Genomic DNA, 20,344 nt, shown 5'->3' with positions numbered 1-20,344 from the left:
TTGGGGTGTTTTCACCTTTTGGCTATTGTGAATAGTGCTGCTTTGAACATGGGTGTGCAAATATCTCTTTGAAACTCTTCTTTCAATTTTTGGGATACCCAAAAATGAGATTGCAGGATCGTATGGTATTTATCTTTTAAATTTTTTGAGGAACTGCCATACTGCCTCCCATAGCAGTTGCATCATTTTACAGTCCCACCAACAGTGCACAAGGGTCCCAGTTTCTCCATACTTTTACCAACACTTGTTATTTTCAGTTTTTTTGATAGTAGCCATCCTAATGGATGTGAGAGTGTGACTTTTTCAAGTGTAATTTAAAAGTGTATTTAGGGGCATCTGGGTGGCTCAGTCGCTAAGTGTCTGCCTTCAGCTCAGGGCATGATCCCAGGGTCCTGGGATCGAGCCCTGCATCGGGCTTGTCTGCTAAGAGCCTGCTTCTTCCTCTCCCACCACCCCTGCTGTGTTCCCTCTCTCATTGGCTGTCTCTCTGACAAATTAATTAATTAATTAATTAATAATCTTAAAAAAAAAGTATGTATTTATTTATTCTTAAAAAGATTTTATTTATTTATTTGACAGAGATAGAGACAGCCAGCGAGAGAGGGAACACAAGCAGGGGGAGTGGGAGAGGAAGAAGCAGGCTCATAACGGAGGAGCCTGATGTGGGGCTCGATCCCAGAACGCCAGGATCACGCCCTGAGCCGAAGGCAGGCGCTTAACCCCGTGCCACCCAGGCGCCCCCAAAAAAAGTATTTAAAAAGCACTGTTTGTGTGTGATACAAGTGTCTCATTTAGTCATCTGTAATCACCTCTGAGGTGATTATACCATTTAAAGATTAGGAAACTGAGGCACTAAGAGATTACGTATCTTGTTCAGGGACCCTCGGATACTAAATTGTGGAGCCAGAAATTGAACTCAGCTAATCTGAATCCAGAGCTTCTCCTCATGTTCAGTTATTAAGATGTTTTTTGTCATAAAGTTGAATATTTTAATGTGGTAAAGAACACTAACAACAACTGTGTTTAACATAGATGTTGATCTGTAGGCTCAGTGGTATTTTTTAAAAGTTTTTACTTTGAAGGAGAATATGATGGAATGATGCTTGTTTTGAAAAGTATATTTATTTAGTAATCAAGCTTTACAGACTTCTACCTGTAATGGTAAAATGTCAGAGTTTCTCAGTTTTTGTTTGTTTACTATTGGTCCCGGTCATACTATATTTTACTTTGTTGCTAACTTTGTGTAAATGACTTTGCAGGCTAGGTTTGAGAAAGGAAAACGTTTAAGACAGTATATGGATCATTCTATTGGCTAAAACTTTATAGAATTGGAAGACTATTTTATTAACTTTTCAGTTGGTGGTTTTGATTGAACTGGATTCTTACTTATTTCCTAATAGCTTTGCTTACTACTGCTCTGAAGCAGTGCTTTATGTTGAATCTGGTTGAATTCTCTTTGGAACCTTGTAATCAACAGAGCTGTAAAAGCATCTGTAAATAATTCTAGTTTATTTCATCTATGTAGGGTGAAATTTTTCCTACTAAATTTTTTCTTTTCCAGTTATTTAGTTTTTTTTCAGTGCACTATCCAGTCTAAGACCAGGTATTTCATTTTTTTGTCACGTCTCTATAGTCTGGGCACATTTCCACAGCCGTTTTTGGTCTTTTATGACAGTGACATTTTTGAAGAATACGGTACCCCTCTGCTCTTATTTTTTTATATAATGTTTTTAATTTTAGGTTTGTCCGATGTTTGCTTGTGATTAGATTCAGGTTATGTATTCTCTAGAGTTCTGTACATTCAGAGATACAAGATGTCTTCTGCCCTTTATTGGCATTGTTAATTTTGATCACCCATTTAAGGTGCCTGATTTCTCTACTCTATAGTTAGTGTTTTTTTCTTGCATTTTGTAAACAACATGTGGCGGACACACTTTAAAGCATGCGCATGCCCTGCTCTTTAGCAAAATTTCCCTCTAGACTTAGCATCTATTGATGATGCTTGTCTGAACCAGTTTTTACTATGGTGAAAATGACAGTTGAAAAATGACAGTTTTGTAACAGTAGCAGTCTTTTACATTCTCTAGTTAATCCTTGACATTTTACTGTAAGAGTTCTCCTTCTCCATTTATCTGTGTATATGTCTGTATCATTTTTCTTTTAATCTTTGATAATTTATTACCAACCTTAATGATTTCGGTGCTCAGATTGTTTCAGATTTATCTGGTAAGAACTCTCTCCAGCTTGCTCTTCTATCCTTATGATATGCCCCTATAACTTTGAGTACTTTCTCACTTTTTGGCATAACAAGATATTCCAAGTTTATCTTGTACATATCTTGCCCCAGCCTTGGAATCAGCCATCTCTCTGAGAAGGTCTGGTTCCTTTTGCTACCTTGTTTTAAGAAATATGTGTGTGGGGGCGCCTGAGTGGCACGGCGGTTGAGCGTCTGCCTTCGGCTCAGGGCGTGATCCCGGGCGTTATGGGTTCGAGCCCCATATCAGGCTCCTCCGCTATGAGCCTGCTTCTTCCTCTCCCACTCCCCCTGCTTGTGTTCCCTCTCTCACTGGCTGTCTCTATCTCTGTCGCATAAATAAATAAAATCTTAAAAAAAAAAAAAATATGTGTGTGAAGATACCCTATGACTGTTAGTCAAATAGTATTTCAAATGTGAAAATAGTTATTTTTGGACATTGGCTTGACATTTTTCTTGTTTCTAGTGTGCAAAACACAAATTATAATACATAATTTAAGATTTTATATGATATTCTTTTTGGGGATTAGAATGGCTCTTTGTACGTGAGTTTAGAAGAAAGCAGAGTATCTGTTTTTGTGTAGACTTGACTATTGCATGTTTTAGTTTATGAAAACATTGTACTTGCTTTTTAGTCAATTAGCTGATAAAAGTTCTTCCGTCTGAAGTGGCCAGGTTATATTTCAGTGTCTTTCAGCTTTCTTAGTTATCTTCTTTCTAACTCCAAAACAGAATTTATTGTAAAAAAAATAATGCATGTTCCATGTAAAGAATTTAAGATCAGTTAAATGTACTTCATATAAAATATTATAATCAAGAAAATTCTCACACCAGAGGTATCCTACTTCTTCCATGGGGTGAATATCCTTCTCGAATGTTATTCTTTATGAATTTATACATGCTTTCATTTTGTAAAACAAACTCCCTACATAAGTAAAACAGAATTGTTTCCTATATAGGAATTGATACTTAAAATCAGCGTGTAAAGTGAAAAGTCACATCAGATTAAAATTACCCTTGAAAATCCTTCTAGATTTTAACTCATTAACTACAATATAGTTGTTTTTTCTCTAGTGGAAAGAAATCATTGTTTTTCTTCAGTTGGGCAATAGTAGTTGGCTTGTGATCTCTTGTACTAAAAGCACATAATTCTAGAATCAGACTCAGTGCAGTGAGGTATAGAGATGCTCACATTATTAGGGGCTCGTGAAAACAGACTACCTGAGGGAACAGTTTTTTCTCTTCTCCTTTTATATTTGTGATGTTGACTTACTGGGTGGACTGATAGGTAGAATTGTCTTTTTTGGTGAAGGGAGGTGCTGAAGTTAAATTTGCTTAAGTGTACATAGGGTGCATGTACATATTAACTATTTTTATCTCAAAATTTATCATTGGGTATCTTTCCATATCAGTAGATTTGTACCATCTTAAATGACTGTATTTATATTGTATAGATGTGGTGTAGTTTTATTAATGATTTCCTAGGAGCACTTAGGTATATAATTTTTCTGACTTTTAAACAACATTGCATTTGTATTTGTCTCTTTGTTCTACATTGTTTATTATATCCTTTGGATAAATTCCTAGAAATGAATTGCTTGGTAAAAGGGGATTTGCATTTTAAAGAGGTTTTTGATGAAATTTGTTCAATTACCCTCAGAAAGGTTATATTCAATATAATTTTTTAGGCAGTATGTGAAATAATGACTAATTCACTATACCTTAAACAATGTAGGTATCATCCTTTTAAATATTTTTTCTATTCTGATATATGGAATATACTTTTAGTCATTTTGATGTTTATTATATATTTATTTGATTAAACAACTAATGTAAGAATTTTCAACGACATAAGAATTTTCTTATATCATTTAAATTTCTTTTGTGACTTATTTGTTCATGTCATTTGCCCCCCCACCACTTTTTTCCTTTTTTTTAAGAAGTATAAAATCATAGAGGTATAATATCTACATTAGGGGTATCAAGTCTGTCTGCCATGTAAGTTGCAAATGGCTTCCCTTTTTTCTCATTTGTTTTTAAACTTCGATTTAAAAAAATATGGTTAGATTTATCAGTATTTTTTTGTGCTTTCTGCACTTGGTGTCTTGCTTAGAAAAGCTTCTCTAACTCCAAGATTATAAGAACATTTACCTGTATTTAAATTCTTTCGTGGCATCTCTTTTTAACATTTAAATCTTTAATATATTTGGAAATTATTGTGACATAAAGTGATATTGCTTGATTTTTAAAATATAAACATTATTTCATATACTCCCTTATGCATTTTTTAAAAATTATTAGACTTTAAATTTTTTTTAGTAGTTTTAGGTCTACAGAAAAATTGAGTGGAAAGTACGGTTCTGATACCTTCGCCACCCCTGCCCCCCATTCCATTTCCTCTCTTACTAGCATCTTGCACTGGTGTTACAGTTGGTAAGCCAGAATAAATATATTGTTATTAACTATAGTCCACACTTTATAATAGGGTTCATTTGTGTTCTACATTGGTAAACTTGATGTACATATTTGTTGTTCTGATATGTGTATCCACCATTATGGTATCATACAGAATAGTTTCACTGCCCTAAACATGTCTTGTGCTCCACCTGTTTATCTCTTTTTCCCTCCCTTCGAACCCCTGGCAACCACTGATCTATTTACTGTCTCTATAGTTCTGCCTTTTCCCGAAATGTCATAGAGTTAGAATCCTAAATATGTAGCCTTTTCACATTGGCTTCTTTCCCTTAGCAATATGCGTTTACATTTTCTCCGTATCTTTTCATGGCATGGTAGCTCACATTGTCTTGTATTTTTTGAAGACTTTATTTTTTAGAGCAGCTTTAGAGTTCACAGCAAAATTGAGAAGAAGGTACAGAGATTGCCCATATGCCTCCTGCCCCCACAGATACATGGTCTCCTCCATTATCAACATCCCCTACCAGAATGGTAACATTTGTTATAGTTAACAGACTTAACATGGGCACATCATTATCCCCCAAAGTCCATAGTTCACCTCAGTGTTCCTTCTTGGTGTTGTACCTTCTATAGGTTTGGCCAAATATATAATGAGATGTATCCACCCTTATAGTGTCAAACAGCATAGTTTTACTGCCTTAAGAATTCTGTGTACTCTGCTTATTCATCTCTTTCCAACTTCCAACCCTGGCAATCACTGATCTTTTTACTGTCCCTGTTAGTTCTGCCTTTTTGGGAATGTCCTATGGTTGGAATCACACAGCATGCATATAAGGTTCCTCTATATCTTTTTATGGCTTGATAGCTCTTTTTTTTTTTTTTTAAAGTGCTGAATTATATCATTGGATGTATCAGTTTGTTTATCTGTTCACCTACTGAAGGTTATCTGAGTTGCTTCCAAGTTTTGGCAGTGATGAATACAGCTGCTGTAAATATCTGTGCGCAGGTTTTTGTGTGGACATAAATTACCTTCTCCTTTGGGTAAATACCAAGGAGCATGATTGCTGGATTGTATGGTAGGAGTATGTTTAATTTTGTAAGACACCACCAAAGCGTCTTTCGTAGTGGCTGTATCATTTTGCATTCCCACCAGCGATGAGTGAGAGTTCCCACTGCTCCATATCCCTCAGCATTTGGTTTTGTCACTGTTCTGTATTTTGGCCATTCTAATAAACAGGTGTGTGGTGGTATCTCATTGGTGTTTCTTTTTCCCCCCAGCAAAAGTGGCTCAACTTTATTGCAGGGAAGCTCGGGAGGAGCAGGGCAAGTGGGGGTCTGTGCAGGAATTCCCATCAGCTGAGCAGGACTGCCAGGCCCCAGGTCTGTCTGTAAGGCAGGAGAGGATCAATCTCCTACCCCCTTTTGTCCATCTTGGGCCCAGGGGTCCAGGCCCTTGCTACTTGGGGTCAAGGTAGGAAACAGCCTTTCCTATTTCCCCGGGGTTTCTAGCAGAGTGTCCATGCTGTGCTCAGAGTTGATGCAAACCTTGTTTTCAGGCAGGTCAATGTCAAACTGAACTCCTCCCAGTTTTTTGAGCACCCTCCTCACTGCATTAGTGCAACCTTCACAGGTCATGTCCACAGAGAGCTTATGCTTCAGCATGACTATGGTGGTGGTGGTGGTGGTGGTTGTGGTGGTGATGGTGCAACCTCTGCCGGCTCTGAGCGTTGGCGCGGCCCTCATTGATGTTTTAATGTGCTGATGACATATGTGGAACATCTTTTCACGTGCTTATTTGCCATGTGTGTATTTTCTTTGCTGAGGTATCTGTTAAGGTCTTTTCTTAATATTTTTCTGATGGAACAAGGTTATTTCTCATAGAGATGTCTATACTATGTTAAATTATTACAGATTCTTGACTATTTAGACTTCCTACTCTGATCCTTATTTCTTTAGTTTGAGAAATGTTTGTGAGTTTTACTGATCAGGATGATAAAAGTGGTAACTAAAAGCTAGAAAACTTTCCTCAACTTCCTCTGAGGATGTTTCCAGGATTCTGTAGTTCCTTTACTCCTAGCGTTTGCAGACTTTGAATTCTGCAAGAAAATAACAAAGATAAAATGAAAATGTTTTCCTTAAAGTTCTATTTGAGTTTGGAGAGTTCTGAAATATGTGATCTTAAGAGATTCCTGAAATACACATTCTTTGGTGGTAGGAATGAGTCTTCTCTGTTCCATTGGACTAATTGTGTGTGTCCAAGTTTAATTTAGAATTTTCAATTCTATAGAAAATTTCTGTTGTTCCATTGTTTCTATATTTCTAATTTTATATATTGTAAGTATTGTAGCTTTTATAATTTAGATCTTTTTTCAGGAGCTGTACTTGTGGGGACCCAGTTTAGTTCAAAACAGAGAAAGCACTTGTCAGACTATAAATGGCAAATAGGAATAGACTGTTAAGACTGATCCAGTAGGCTCGACAAAATTTATGTTTTCAGTTGTGAATCAACTAAAGGGTAGGTTTCTCTAATACATGTTTTAGTATTCCTGTGTTTTCTCGTGTTCTTTCTTGCTTTAGTGCATCATTATTTTAAAAAAGTAAGTTTTTTCAGGGTAGTAAATAAAAATGTAATCAAGTCATTTTAATTGTATGTGGTGTGTATCTGCATGAACTATATGGATTTTCAGATGAGTATGAAATTATTGTTGTCTTAAGTGGCAGTCATTTTGACTACCTCTGTATTCTCCCATTTTCTGTACATTTTCATATTAAAGATATAAGATTAGAGTTGACTCAAGTGAAATGTTTGCATAGGTTTGTTGAAGGACTGTCATTTTTTTTAAAGATTTTACTTACTTGTCACAGAGAGAGAGGGAGCATAAGCAGGGGGAGTGGCAGGCAGAGGGAGAAGCAGGCTCCCTGCTGAGCAAGGAGCCCACTGTGAGGCTCCATCCCAGTATCCTGGGATCTTGACCTGAGCCCAAGGCAGACGCTTAACTAAGTCACCCAGGTGTCCCAGGACTTTGTCATTTTACATGTGATCGTAAATTCGGCAATTTCTAATAAACCAGTTTTGAGAGATACGACTATTGAAGTTTTGCTTTGATTACGTTTTTTTCGTAGTCTATATATTTTGGTATAATTATGAGTAGCCTTTATTATTGACGTTGGATATAATTGGCACGGAAACATATAAATGACTTACATAAACCAGAATTGAATAAGAATTTTTCATTGTCTATCAAAGAGCTGGTTAATTTACTTTTCAAAAATTTTAATACATGTGTAGTAATAAAAAGTTTAAATGTGTGTGTAAGGTTCTGTAGCACCTTAAAATATAGCCATCAAAGTTTTATAGAAATCTGTCTTTTTGTTTTAAAATGGTGTTATTTGGTTTTTAAGTGTTAATATATTTTTTCCTCAATTTTCTCCATCTCTCCAAGACATTATATCTCATATTTTAGTTCTTTTATTCCTCTTCCAAAATGTATTCACTCCATTAGTATTCATTGATTGAATGTCTTAAGTGTTTAGAGTAAACTCATTAGTTTATTTATTTTCATGAAGTTGGTCTTTTGAGAATAACTTGGAATTTCAGACTTTAGCATTTTAAACAGATTTTCAAGAACTAGGAGAGATTGGGATTATACTAGAATTTGTTTTTGTCTTATATTTGACTTCTGTATATAGTGGTAACTTCCGTTTTACTTTAGGCTAGTTAGCTTATGGAACTCAGTATTATACTCCCCAGTTTAGAAAAACCTAAAGAAAAGGTAGAAAGTAATGTTTTGAATCTTAGAATGTTATTGTATTGTAGAAATACTTCTCTTGTCCCAGTGATAATCTTTTTTCTTTGCTAAATCTTTATAGTTGTGATCAGTGATGTAATTATCTTCTGACATATAAAATGTAGATTATAAAGAACAGTGACTACTGATAGCATGGGAATATAAAATATAAGTACTTTGGACTCATAAGAAAAGCTCAGTCTGTGTCGTTTTTCCAGAGTGCCCTTTTTGATCAGGTGCACCTTTGAAAAATCTTTACTGATACAACTGAATAAACTGTGATGGAGAGATCATTTCTGAAGAAGTGTTATTATGTTGCTCATCTTTATAGTCTTGAGATACCCTAAAGATGAAGAAGTGTGGTGGACAAATGAAATAAAATGCATGAAATGTTGGTCAAGATGGAATACGGGTCAAAATGAAAGGGGTGTGTGTGTGTGTGTGTGTATTTGTATATTTTAAAGGGAAGTGATAATAACTTTTAACAGATTGTCATATCAGAAATGGCACCACACTATACATGTGTTAACTATTTCAGTACTTTTGCCAGGGTGGTAACAAATCTCTTTTTAAGTTGGGGATAGATAGTACTCTGGGAATGGACTGGCAATGTCAGTTATCCTGATCTCAGTGAGAAAGATATCTAAGTAGCTAAAATAGATAGGGTAATACCTACATATTAAGTCCCATGCACTTCGTTCATCTAAGCTCCCTTAGATTCTTACTGAGCTTATTTTTTTATTGTGATAAAATATATGTAACAAAATTTACCGTTTAAGTGTACAGTTCGGGGGCATTAAGTACATTCACATTATTTTGTGACCTTCACCACTCACTCTTATCTCCTGAACCTTTTCATCATCCCACACTGAAACTCTACCCATTAAAAAATAACTCTCCATTTCTTCCTTACCCCAGTCCCTCCTTACCCCATTTTTTCCTTACCCCAGTAACAGCTGTTCTTTCTTTCTCTATGAATTTGACTAGTCTAGGTTCCTCATGTAGTATTTGTTTTTTTGGTCTGGCTTATTCCACTTGGCATAATGTCTTCAAAATCCATCCATGCATTTTGTAGAATGTATCAGAATTTTATTCCTTTTTAAAGTTGAGTAATAATACATTGTTTGTATATACCACATTTTGTTTTTTAACCATTCACCTGTAGATGAACATTTGGGTTGTTTTCACCTTTTGGATACTGGGAGTAATGCTGCTGTGATCATTGATGTACGAATATCTGTTTGAGTTCCCGCTTTCAACTCTTTTGGGCATATACCCAGAATCTAATGCTGGATCAAATGGTGATTCTGTGTTTTAATATTTTGAGATACCACTGTACTATTTTCCACAATGGCTGCATCATTTTCTATTCCTACCAGTAATGGACAAGGGCTTAATTTCTCTACATCCTCATCAATACCTGTTATTTTCTGTTTTGTTGATAGTAGCCATTCTAGTGGGTGTTTACTCAGCTTATTTTGTCTTAAGCCTGATATAGTTAAAATAATATGACTATTTGATTCTCCAGTCCATAAGAGCTCAGATACAGCAAATTAGAAAGGACTTTTTAATAGATGAGCATTTCAATTGACAGTAGCAGGATGTGAGTGAACTTTTAGAAAATTCACATAGGGAGCACTTTATTCCTTGATCTTCCTAGATAGTAAAATGTTACTCCAAATTATACTAGTCTAGATCTCTGTTGTCCTATATGATAACTACTAGCTGTATGTGGCTATTTAAAGTAATTAAATAAAATTATAAAATCAGTTTCTCATTTACACTAGTCACATTTTAAGAGCTTAATAGCCATATGTAGCTAGTGGCTACCATATCGGAGAGTGCAGCTATAGAACGTTTTTATCATTGTAGAAAGTTCTTTTGGACAGCACTGATCTAGATATTTGTTAGAGATGTTATTGAAGGGTAATACAGTAGTATTTCTGTTAAGTGTAGAATAAAAGGTCACAGAAGGTTACGATTTCAAACTTATAATAATGGAAAATATAATGAATTTTTTATATAGTGATGTGGGCTATTTACCTTGAGATTGGTAATCATCCAATTATCACTCATTTAGTGCTCTTGGGGAGCATAATTACACTAGGAGCTCTGACTTTTATTTTCTTGTAGAAGATACCTCTCCCTCTCTATAGATCTAGAAATATATGTCCTACCACAGAAATGTATGCATATTCTTATATGTATATCTTCTATAAAAAAATCTGTAGTGTTTTTTAGAAAGTAGTCCATATTTAAATTTCCCTAATTATCACAATGTCTTTTATATCCCCCTGCCCCTCCCCACCAGTCAAGCCTCAGATATTGCAGTTGATCGCTATGTTTTTTTTGTTTGTTTCCTTTATTAAAAAAAAATCCTTTCAGATAATTTCTCTTCCTTTTCATGACATTGACTTGCTAAAGAAACTGGCCAGTTGTCTTGTGGAATGTCCCTTTCTGGATCTGTTTTTTTCCCTTGCTTTTTTGGTGTCATTTAACTTGTTTCTCTGGCCTCTGTATTTCCTGTGAACTATAAACTTGGTTCTGAAGGCTTGATTTAGGTTCAGGTTAAGCAGTTTTTGGCAAGAACACTTTGTAGCTGATGCTCTGAATTTGAGTTTATTATTTTTTTCATAGTGGTTATGTGAACAGTTTTAAATAGTAACTCATGGTTTATAAAATACTTTCACATACAATTTTCTTTAGTAATATTCTTAACACCTTGTAAAGTAGGTTGATACTGTCTTCACTGTGCTGATCTTAGTTTTTATGAGCTCTTTACTTAGAAAGTTTTACATTTTTACTGGTTATTAAAAGGGAGTTGTTTTGTCTTTGCTGTCTTCTGACATTGTTTTTTAAAGGAGATATTAATCTTTTCATCGTAGAAATAAGTAAAAGTTATTCTGTCTTAATGTTATTTGCAGTTGTACAGGATAATGCCCCACCTTTGCTGTTAAAATAATAATTTCTCCCCTTTAAAAAATCAGCTCAAAATATACCACCAAGTGAATAAAGAACTAATAGTGGTGAACTTAAGAATTACATAACTACCACTCAGAGCTTCGGAATGGCATGAAGAATCAGTGTTAATATAACTCCAGCTGATAGCAGAATAACTTGATCTTTTAAATCATCCTGTGCTACTTTAATTTATGGATTTTTTTTAGAGTTTTGTCATTTTTAATTGATTGTTTCTAAAATGTATAATATTTAATTTACTATTTAAGTTGTTTGCTTTACGTTGGTTAGAAGGATAGTTAAAACTATGGGAGGGGATTATATTAAGGAGATATTGGTGGTGTAAACGTAAAATATCAGACTCGTGTCTTCAAAATTCATAGTAATGATACTAGCCTCTGTCACTTGGGAGCCTGTTATGTCCATTGTGCACTCTACATGTATTACACTCAGTCCTTGTAACAATTCACGTGATGAAGAGGCAGATTATCAGAGGTTAAGTAACTTGCCTAAACAGGCAGCTAATTTGTGATGGATTAGAGATTTGAACTCAGCACTGACTTTGAAGTGTAAAAAAGCCTGTGACTTTTACAGTATGCCCTGCAAGTTCTGATGTGATTGTGACATAATAAAATGAGAAAATATTCACTGTTTAAGTACATTACAAGATTGGTCTTCTTATTTTACTAATCTAGACTAAAATCTTGCTTTTGAGTTACGTTGTTTTAGCCGTGTGTGGTTTAATTAGAAAATCTAAATACTTCTGATTATTTTTTTCCTTTTCTTCACCTCTAGATATTCAAGAATTTTATGAAGTGACCTTACTGGATAATCCAAAATGTATAGATCGTTCAAAGCAGTCTGAACCAATACAGCCTGTGAATACTTGGGAAATTTCCAGCCTTCCAAGCACTACTGTGACTTCAGAAACACTGCCAAGCAGCCTTAGCCCTAGTGTAGAGGTAAGATAAAATTTTTTGTGAAGCTATTTTTCAGTAATCAATTTATTGGGACTGCTAAATTTTTACATTTTATTAAAATGGGTATTATTTGGAAATATCATGGGATTACAAATATTTTTGAAGAGAAAAGCTCAGAATCTCTGGTACCCCTTTCTTAACGTGTTTTAAATGGTTTGAGGTCTAAAGTACTTGCTTTAGACTATTAAAAAAAATACTTTGCGTGAGAGACCTCAATGAAATCTTATTTTGAAAAGGTGGTTTTGATCTGTTATTATTTATTTATTTATTTATTTATTTTTTTTTTAAATTTAACTTTTTTTTTTTTTGAGAAATAGAATATAGTTTTATCGTCCTGGGCAGATTGGTTGCTATATTTACCCCAGACATTCTCTGTTTATTTGGTTTGAAGATTGTTTTAATAAAACTCACTAAAGACTGATCAATAAATCTTAAGGTTAGCATCGGTTTCTGCATTTTTCTGTAGTTAAAACTGTATTTAAGTTTTAAAAACTTTTAGTAATGTTCTTTTTTTTGTTGTTGCTAGTAGAGTTAGATAAAACAGATATATGAAGCATATTGTAATGAGGCTTCTGTCTGAGAAACATTAGTCATTTGAATGCGGTTGTCTGACTGAATTTGATTCTAGTCCCTTCTAGTTTGTACTAGAGAAGTGCCTGGAAAATTGAATCAGCCTCTGTTCGGCAAGTAATAAATCAGGGAAAAGTAGTGGTGGGCAGCAACCAGACAACCCTTTGGTAATGAAGTAGACTGCTTCTAAGTTTTCTTTTTTATATTATGTCACATGGAACTATAAAATTTTAGAGCAGGAAGCACATCTGATCCCTCTTTTTCATTTTAAGGGTTCGGAAACTGAGATCCAAAAGAAAATGAATGACTTGACCCAGCTTATTTAGCTAGTTTGGGCAAGTCTACCCTTGGATTTCAGACCTCTTAACACCCAGTTCACAGTTCTCTTTACTAATCCTGGTCTGCACTTACATGTTTTTCTTTGATTAGAAAGAGATTCTAGTGTTATCTTGTCTTTGTGTCTTTTTTTTAATTATTATTATTAATCACTCTCTCGGATCATTTCAGTTTCCATTGCACTTACATGTTTTTCTTTGATTAGAAAGAGATTCTAGTGTTATCTTGTCTTTGTGTCTTTTTTTTTTTATTATTATTATTATTATTAATCACTCTCTCGGATCATTTCAGTTTCCATTCCCTTTTGTTGATATGTCATTTGCACTTATGATTGATTCCAGATACATGTTTTAAATGTTAACCAGTAATACAATTTTTATTTCACATTTATTATCCTAGGTTAAAAATTTTGCATTTGAGGAAGCACAAATTTTAAGAGAACTGAGTTTTTTATTCAGTTACTTACTATTTTTTTCTATTGTCTGATTTATTATGTTCAGCTATGATTATAGAGCAATGTAGGTCTGACAGTTGATTTGCCTATTTTTATAAGAGATTGTTTAGATAATGCCTGGCTCAATGTAACCAGTAAAAGTAAATGTTCATTAAGGTTAAATAAGTGGATAATACTGCAAGCTGGAAGTTAATTTCCATATAGATTTCAGTCAGAAGGATCAACGATGTATTGAATTCCATCAAGAGTAGCATTGGAAAATTTCAGGGGTGCCTGGCTGGCTCAGTCAGTGGAGCATGCAACTCTTGATTTCAGGGTTGTGAGTTGGAGCCCCACGTTGGGCGTACAGATTACTTAAGATAAAATCTTAAGAAAAAAAAAGAAATAGTATTGGAAAATTTCAACTTTTATAAAATGAGGCACTGGTACCTAAAAGTGTTCTGTGCAGTGCTGGTTTCTGCATCTTCTAAAAGGTGTATTACGGACGTGTTAACAGGAGAATAGGAGAATAAGAATTTTCAGACTATAAATGGCAGATCTTATTAGTTAGAAAATGGACGAGAAGGAAATATGATTAAGATGTTGCTTAGAGCTTGGCACATGGAAAATGCTCCAGTATGTTTGAAATTTATACCCGTTCATGGATGGACTTAGTAATGGTATCATGGAGATGTGTCCATTCAAGTCGTAGGTTTTTTTAAATAGGGGAAGATCTGTGTGTGTCAAATTTGAGTGAGCTAAGTTCAGTTAAAGAGAAGTACTGTTTTACAGAGAGGACAGAATACCCTGATAGATGCTAGTCTGAAAATATAACTAGTTTTGAAACACAGTGATGGATGACAGTCATAAGGACTTAAAAAAAAAAAAAAAGAACCCTGGAATGTTTAGAGATTTCATTTCTACTTTTTTTTTGAGAGTACTGTAAGAGAAGGAAAGTATATTCCCCTGTTCCCCATTTATTTATGCTTAATTTGGACAGAAAACTTGGCTAAGTGTCCTTTGACTTGATCTCTTTAGACTCTTAGAGGCATAATGTTTAGGACTGAAAAGAGACTTAGATCATTTAATTCACCTTATTTATTTGTTTTGTAGTTGAAGAGAATCCACTCACCCAAATTAAAACAAATATAGAGGAAGTTTTTATTGGACTCTAACTTGAAAAATAATATGAAAATCATGAAAATCTTTTATCTCATACAAAATTTAGGTTATTATTGCACTTGTACTCTAATTCTTGGGTAAAGAAGTAAGGTAATGCGGGCGTCTGGGTGGCTTATTCAGTTAAGGGTCTGACTCTTGATTTCAGTTCAGGTCATATCTCAGGGTTGTGAAATCCAGTCTCTAGTTGGGCTTTGCTTTGGGCGTGGAGCCTGCTTAAGATTCTCTCCCCCTCTGCCTCTGTCTCTCCCATCCTTCTCTCTCTCTCCCCACCTCTTTTAAAATAAATACATACCAAATAAGGTAATGTTTTTGTGACAAAGTTGCATGCAACACAGTCTTATTGTCTCTTTTACTTCATGTTCGCTTTTGTAGGGTTATCATAAAGAGGGTTTTTTGTTTTTGTTTTTTGTTTTTTTTGCAAAAAAAGTATTTGAGATTGAGCAGTTTCCAGGGCTGCTTCTCTTACTCTCTTAAAGTGAAAATCTTTGTCTTGTAAAACATTTGTTCACTTTTCTTTCTTGTCTGTTTTATTGTTGTTGTTATAGTTGGTAACTGATCTAACTGGCTATATCCTTATTTGTCAGTTAATTTGGTGTAACTTTATTTCTTCTATTTCTTCTGATGTAGTAAAATGAAAATTAATGCCATTTATTTTTACAGTGACATCATAGTATCCCATTTTTTTAGAACTTTTTTGTGTTTGGTTGTCTGTCTTCTACATTGAACATATACCTAGTGCATTGTTTGGAATAATGTTTGCGTAATATTAATGATTGTTTCTGGGTGATAGGGACTTTTTTCTTTTTAGTACTTTTCTGTTACTTTATAAAAATAATGAGTGCATGTCATTTTTATGGAAACAAGTCTATCCTAAAATAAGAGTGAGTTTTAGAGATGGTAAGGAAGAGTATTTGAAAGGAAGCAAGATGCAAGAAGTAGGAGAGATTTAATGAGAAATTCCAACAGAAAGGGGTGCAGTATCCTGTTTTAGTCTTTTTGGGCTATAACCAGTGTGTCACAGTTTGGGTTGCCTATAAACAACACAAATTTATTTCTCACAGTTGTGGAAGCGGGGCAGTCCAAAATCAAGTCACAGGTAGATTCACTGTCTAGTGAAAGCCCATTTCCTGGTTCATAGTTGGCCCTTTTCTCAATGTGTTCTCACATTGAGGAAGGAGTGAGGGAGCTCACCGAGGTCTCTTTTATAAGGACACTAATTCCATTTGTAAAGCCTCCTCCCTCATGGCCTAATCACCTCCCAAAGGCCCCACCTCCTAATACCATCACATTAGAGTTTAGCATTTCAACATGTGAATTTTGGGGAGACACAAACATTCAGTCTGTGGCAGTTCTATTTTTGATAATACATTGCAAGCACACCGAAGAGTCAAGGTGGGTTTTTTTTTGTTTTGTTTTGTCTTTTTTTTAAGTGAAACCATAAAAATGACCATTTTAATGATTTTTGGATAGGAAAAGTTTTTCTAAGCATGACAACAAACAAAATCCAGAAAAATTAAAAGAAAAGGTTAAGAATGCTGAGTTTGGGGGCACCTGAGTAGCTCAATCAGTTTCAGTGTCCAGCTCTTGATCTTAGCTCAGGTCTCGATCTCACAGTTGTGAGTTCAAGCTCTGAGTTGGGTTCTGCTTAATAAGATGAAAAAAAAAAAAAAGAATGCTGACTTTGTGGGATTTCTTTGTGAACATCACAAAGTTTGATTATTTGAAGCTTGATTATGGAACTTCTGTATCTTGAAAACGTATGTTAAACAATTGAGAAATAATATCCTGGGGTGGAAATGTGTTACATTTATGAAAAAGGACTAATTTCCCCCCCTTCTCCACTAAAAAAAACTCTTTAACAGATCAGTAAGAAAAAACATCAACATTCAATAGAAAAGTGACCAACAGATGTGCCCACAGAATGGGCAGTTTAGAGAAAAGAAATAACCATTGGACCAAATAAGCCTTTGAAGAGATGCTCAGCCTCACTTTAAAAGCATGCATATCAAATTGACAATGGGAATATTTTTAACTAATTTGATTGGCAAAGATTAATTAAATGTGAGGAAACAGAAACTCTTAACACTGCTGGTAGGAGGTACAGTGGTGCAACCTTTCTGAAAGACAGCAGTATATATTCATATCCTTTGGTCTAGCATATGTTACAGATATAATCACACAAATTATTGATATATAGTATAGTTATATATATATGCAAGTTCATTACAGTATTATTTGTAATATTAATAAAAATCAACAGGGAAACAATCTAAATGATTATTGATAAGAAACTGTATATGAGTGCCTGGCTGGCTCAGTTAGTAGAGCATCCAGCTCTTGATCTCAGGGTCATGAGTTCAAGCCCCACATTGGGTGTGGAGAGATTACTTTAAAAATTTTTATAAAAAAAAGAAATTGGATAAACAAATTATGGTACAGCCTTAATGTAATGTAAAATAGGCATAAAAGTACAGCTTAAGTTTCCTCTATATGTTATTAAATGATTACATATCAGGAGGTATAGTATGACTGTAAAAAGAAAAAAATATTGTTAGGTATGTTCAGAAGAATACCCACTTAGTCTGCTTTCAGTAATGTACTCATTTTCAGTTATCCCTGCTATCTCCAAGCCCCATGTTTCAGCCCTTCTGAGTTCATCTTCAGGGGAAGGAAATTATCTGACTGAATAGGGAAGATACATCCTTTTCCCTTCGCTTTGACCTTTTGATTTAGTGCTTTAAAATAATCCATCTCCTTTAATTTAAGTAGAATTTTAGGAGATAGTAGAGTTAAAAGCATATATTCAGTCCACCAGGTTTAATCTGAAGTCCTCTAAACATTGACTTAGATTATTGAAGTACTGGGTAGTATTTACACATAAAAGTGCACAAATCATAAATGTATAGCTTGATGAATTACTGCATTGTGAATATACAAGGTCAAGAAAAGAAAATGGAATGACTGCTAACGGGTTCTGATGATGGTTGCACAACCCTGAATAATACTAAAAACCAGTGAATTGTATGTTTTAAAATTTGGTGAATTTTCTGGTATGTACATTATATCTCGTTTTAAAAAAGAAACATACTTGTACCTCAGAAATCTTCCCTGTACTTTTCCTAGTCACTACCTGTATCCTATTTCTCAAAGAACCATCCTGATTTATAACACCATAAATGAGTTTGCCTCTTCTAAAACTATATTTTAATATTTGTGCAGTATGTACTCTCTTATGTCTAGCTTCTTTATTCTTATATTTGAGAATTTCATCCACAAATGGAAGTTTTTGTTCTCTGATCTATAATATTCCATTGCATGATATATATATTTATCTGTTCTATTGATGTCTATTTGTGTTGTTTCCAGTTTTGGGTTAGTGCTGCTTTGAACATTCTTTTATAGTCAGTTCTGCCATAGCACAAAGTATACGTTCTTAAAAATCACTGCATAATGCAAAATTGTACTTTTAACTACAGGGCTTATGTAGAAAATGGAGTTAGAGACTCAAAGGTCAAAACTTGGTGAGTGACATATAAAAAAAGATAAGATCTTAATAAAAATGGCAGCACAGTTTCAAACATGTTAAATGGTTAAGGAGAGAGGAGTTAAGATGGCGGAGGAGTAGGGGACCCCTTTTTCAGCCGGTCCCCTGAGTTGAGCTGGATAGGTACCAGACCAGCAGGAACATCCACGGAATCAGCCTGAGACGCAGGAAGATACATCTGGATCTCTACAAATGAACATCTCCAGCGCTGAGTATCGAGGTACGAAGCGGGGAGCTGTGAAACCGTGCACAGATATCGGAAGATAAACGGAAGGGGGAGGGAGCCGCCGTGTCTGGGCCCCGGGAAGCGGTAGCCACCTGCTCGGGGGAGCGGGCGGACCATGGACCTGCACCCTTGAGACAGCAGACTGAGACCGTGAGCCGGGAGCGCGCGCCACCAAGCATCTCATGGAGCTCTGGAACTCCGGTGTGCTCACTGGATCCAGACTGAGACCGGGAGCTCCGGGAGCACGCACTGGGTGGCTGGCGGCTGGCGGGCCACCTGCACGGGGGAGCGGGCGGACTCGCGGACGGCACCTGCGAGACAGCAGACTGAGACCGGGAGCTCCGGGAGCGCGTGTGGGGCGGCTGGCGACTGGCGGGGTTAGAAACACAAAGGACAGAGACGTGCTGGCCCTGGAAGTGAGGGTTGGGACACCGGGGTGTGGGGCGCACAGCCCGGGATGCTACAGGGTTGAGCAGCACCAACAGAAACAGAGTTAAAGTAGCCAGAACATCAGTGGAGAACAGGCCGCAATCCCTCTGTTCTGTGACAGAGGCTGAATTTTGGCCACTGCTGCTCTGACTCTCAGAAGAGGCACAGCAGACCCCCCGGGAAAGCCGCCAGAGAACAAAAGCCCGGAAATACCGGCTCACAGGGTGCCCATCCCCATCCCCCCTTGCAGGGGACACGGAGACTCTACCCAAACAGGGTTTCCTGAGTACCGGCCAGGCAGGCCCCTCCCCCAGAAGGCAGGCTGAAAAATCAAGAAGCCCACAACCCGGGGCGCCTGAGTGGCGCAGTCATTAAGCACCTGTCTTCGGATTAGGGCGTGATCACAGCGTTCCAGAAAGGAGTCCCTCATCGGGCTTGTCCACTGGGAGCCTGCTTCTTCCTCTCCCACTCCCCTGCTTGGGTTCCTTTTCTTGCTGACTGTCTCTCTCTCTCTCTCAAATAAATAAATAAAATCTTTAAAGAGGAAGCCCACATCCCTAAGATCTCTATAAAACAAGGGCACACGGCCTGGGTCCCAGTCAATAATTTGGGCTCTGGACAACCCCGCAGTCTCTCCTCATCAGAATGATGAGAAGGAGAAGTCCCCCCCAACAAACAAAAGATAATGAGCNAGGGCACACGGCCTGGGTCCCAGTCAATAATTTGGGCTCTGGACAACCCCGCAATCTCTCCTCATCAGAATGATGAGAAGGAGAAGTCCCCTCCAACAAACAAAAGATAATGAGTCTGTGGCCTCTGCCACAGAATTGGCCTCGGCCACAGAATTAATACATATGGATGTATCCCAATTATCAGAAATGGAATTCAGAGCAACAATGGTCAAGATGATGAGTAGACTTGAAAAAGTATTAACGAAAATGTTACTGAGAATATAGAATCCCTAAGGGCAGAAATGAGAGCGAATCTGACAGAAATTAAAAATTCTATGAGCCAAATGCAGTCAAAACTAGAGGCTCTTGGGGCGCCTGGGTGGCACAGCAGTTGGGCGTCTGTCTTCGGCTCAGGGTGTGATTCCGGCGTTATGGGATCGAGCCCCACATCGGGCTCCTCCGCTATGGGCCTGCTTCTTCCTCTCCCACCCCCCCTGCTTGTGTTCCCTCTCTCACTGGCTGTCTCTATCTCTGTCGAATAAATAAATAAAATCTTTA

The 20,344-nt window shown here is 36.3% G+C and overlaps 2 protein-coding genes across 8 annotated transcripts in view; one reads left to right on the top strand and one right to left on the bottom strand.

Moving 5' to 3' along the window:
• The window catches only part of DLG1 (discs large MAGUK scaffold protein 1), a 1,062,265-nt gene that overhangs the window by 9,302 nt on the left and 1,032,619 nt on the right, over positions 1-20,344 (top strand). For all 7 annotated transcript variants that reach the window (XM_034660398.1, XM_034660430.1, XM_034660424.1 and 4 more), the window contains exon 4: positions 12,211-12,377. In XM_034660398.1, the coding sequence (XP_034516289.1) occupies positions 12,211-12,377 (167 nt within the window). The remainder of the gene's footprint in view (positions 1-12,210; positions 12,378-20,344) is intronic.
• Positions 6,158-6,331, bottom strand: LOC109489983 (copper transport protein ATOX1-like). The gene has a single exon (XM_034660653.1). It carries the CDS (start codon positions 6,329-6,331, stop codon positions 6,158-6,160), a length of 174 nt encoding a protein of 57 aa, XP_034516544.1.

The sequence above is a fragment of the Ailuropoda melanoleuca genome, chromosome 1 (genome assembly GCF_002007445.2).
Source record: "Ailuropoda melanoleuca isolate Jingjing chromosome 1, ASM200744v2, whole genome shotgun sequence".
Taxonomy (NCBI): domain Eukaryota; kingdom Metazoa; phylum Chordata; class Mammalia; order Carnivora; family Ursidae; genus Ailuropoda; species Ailuropoda melanoleuca.
Note: the sequence above shows the minus strand (reverse complement) of the source record. Positions and strands in the feature narration are given on the sequence as shown.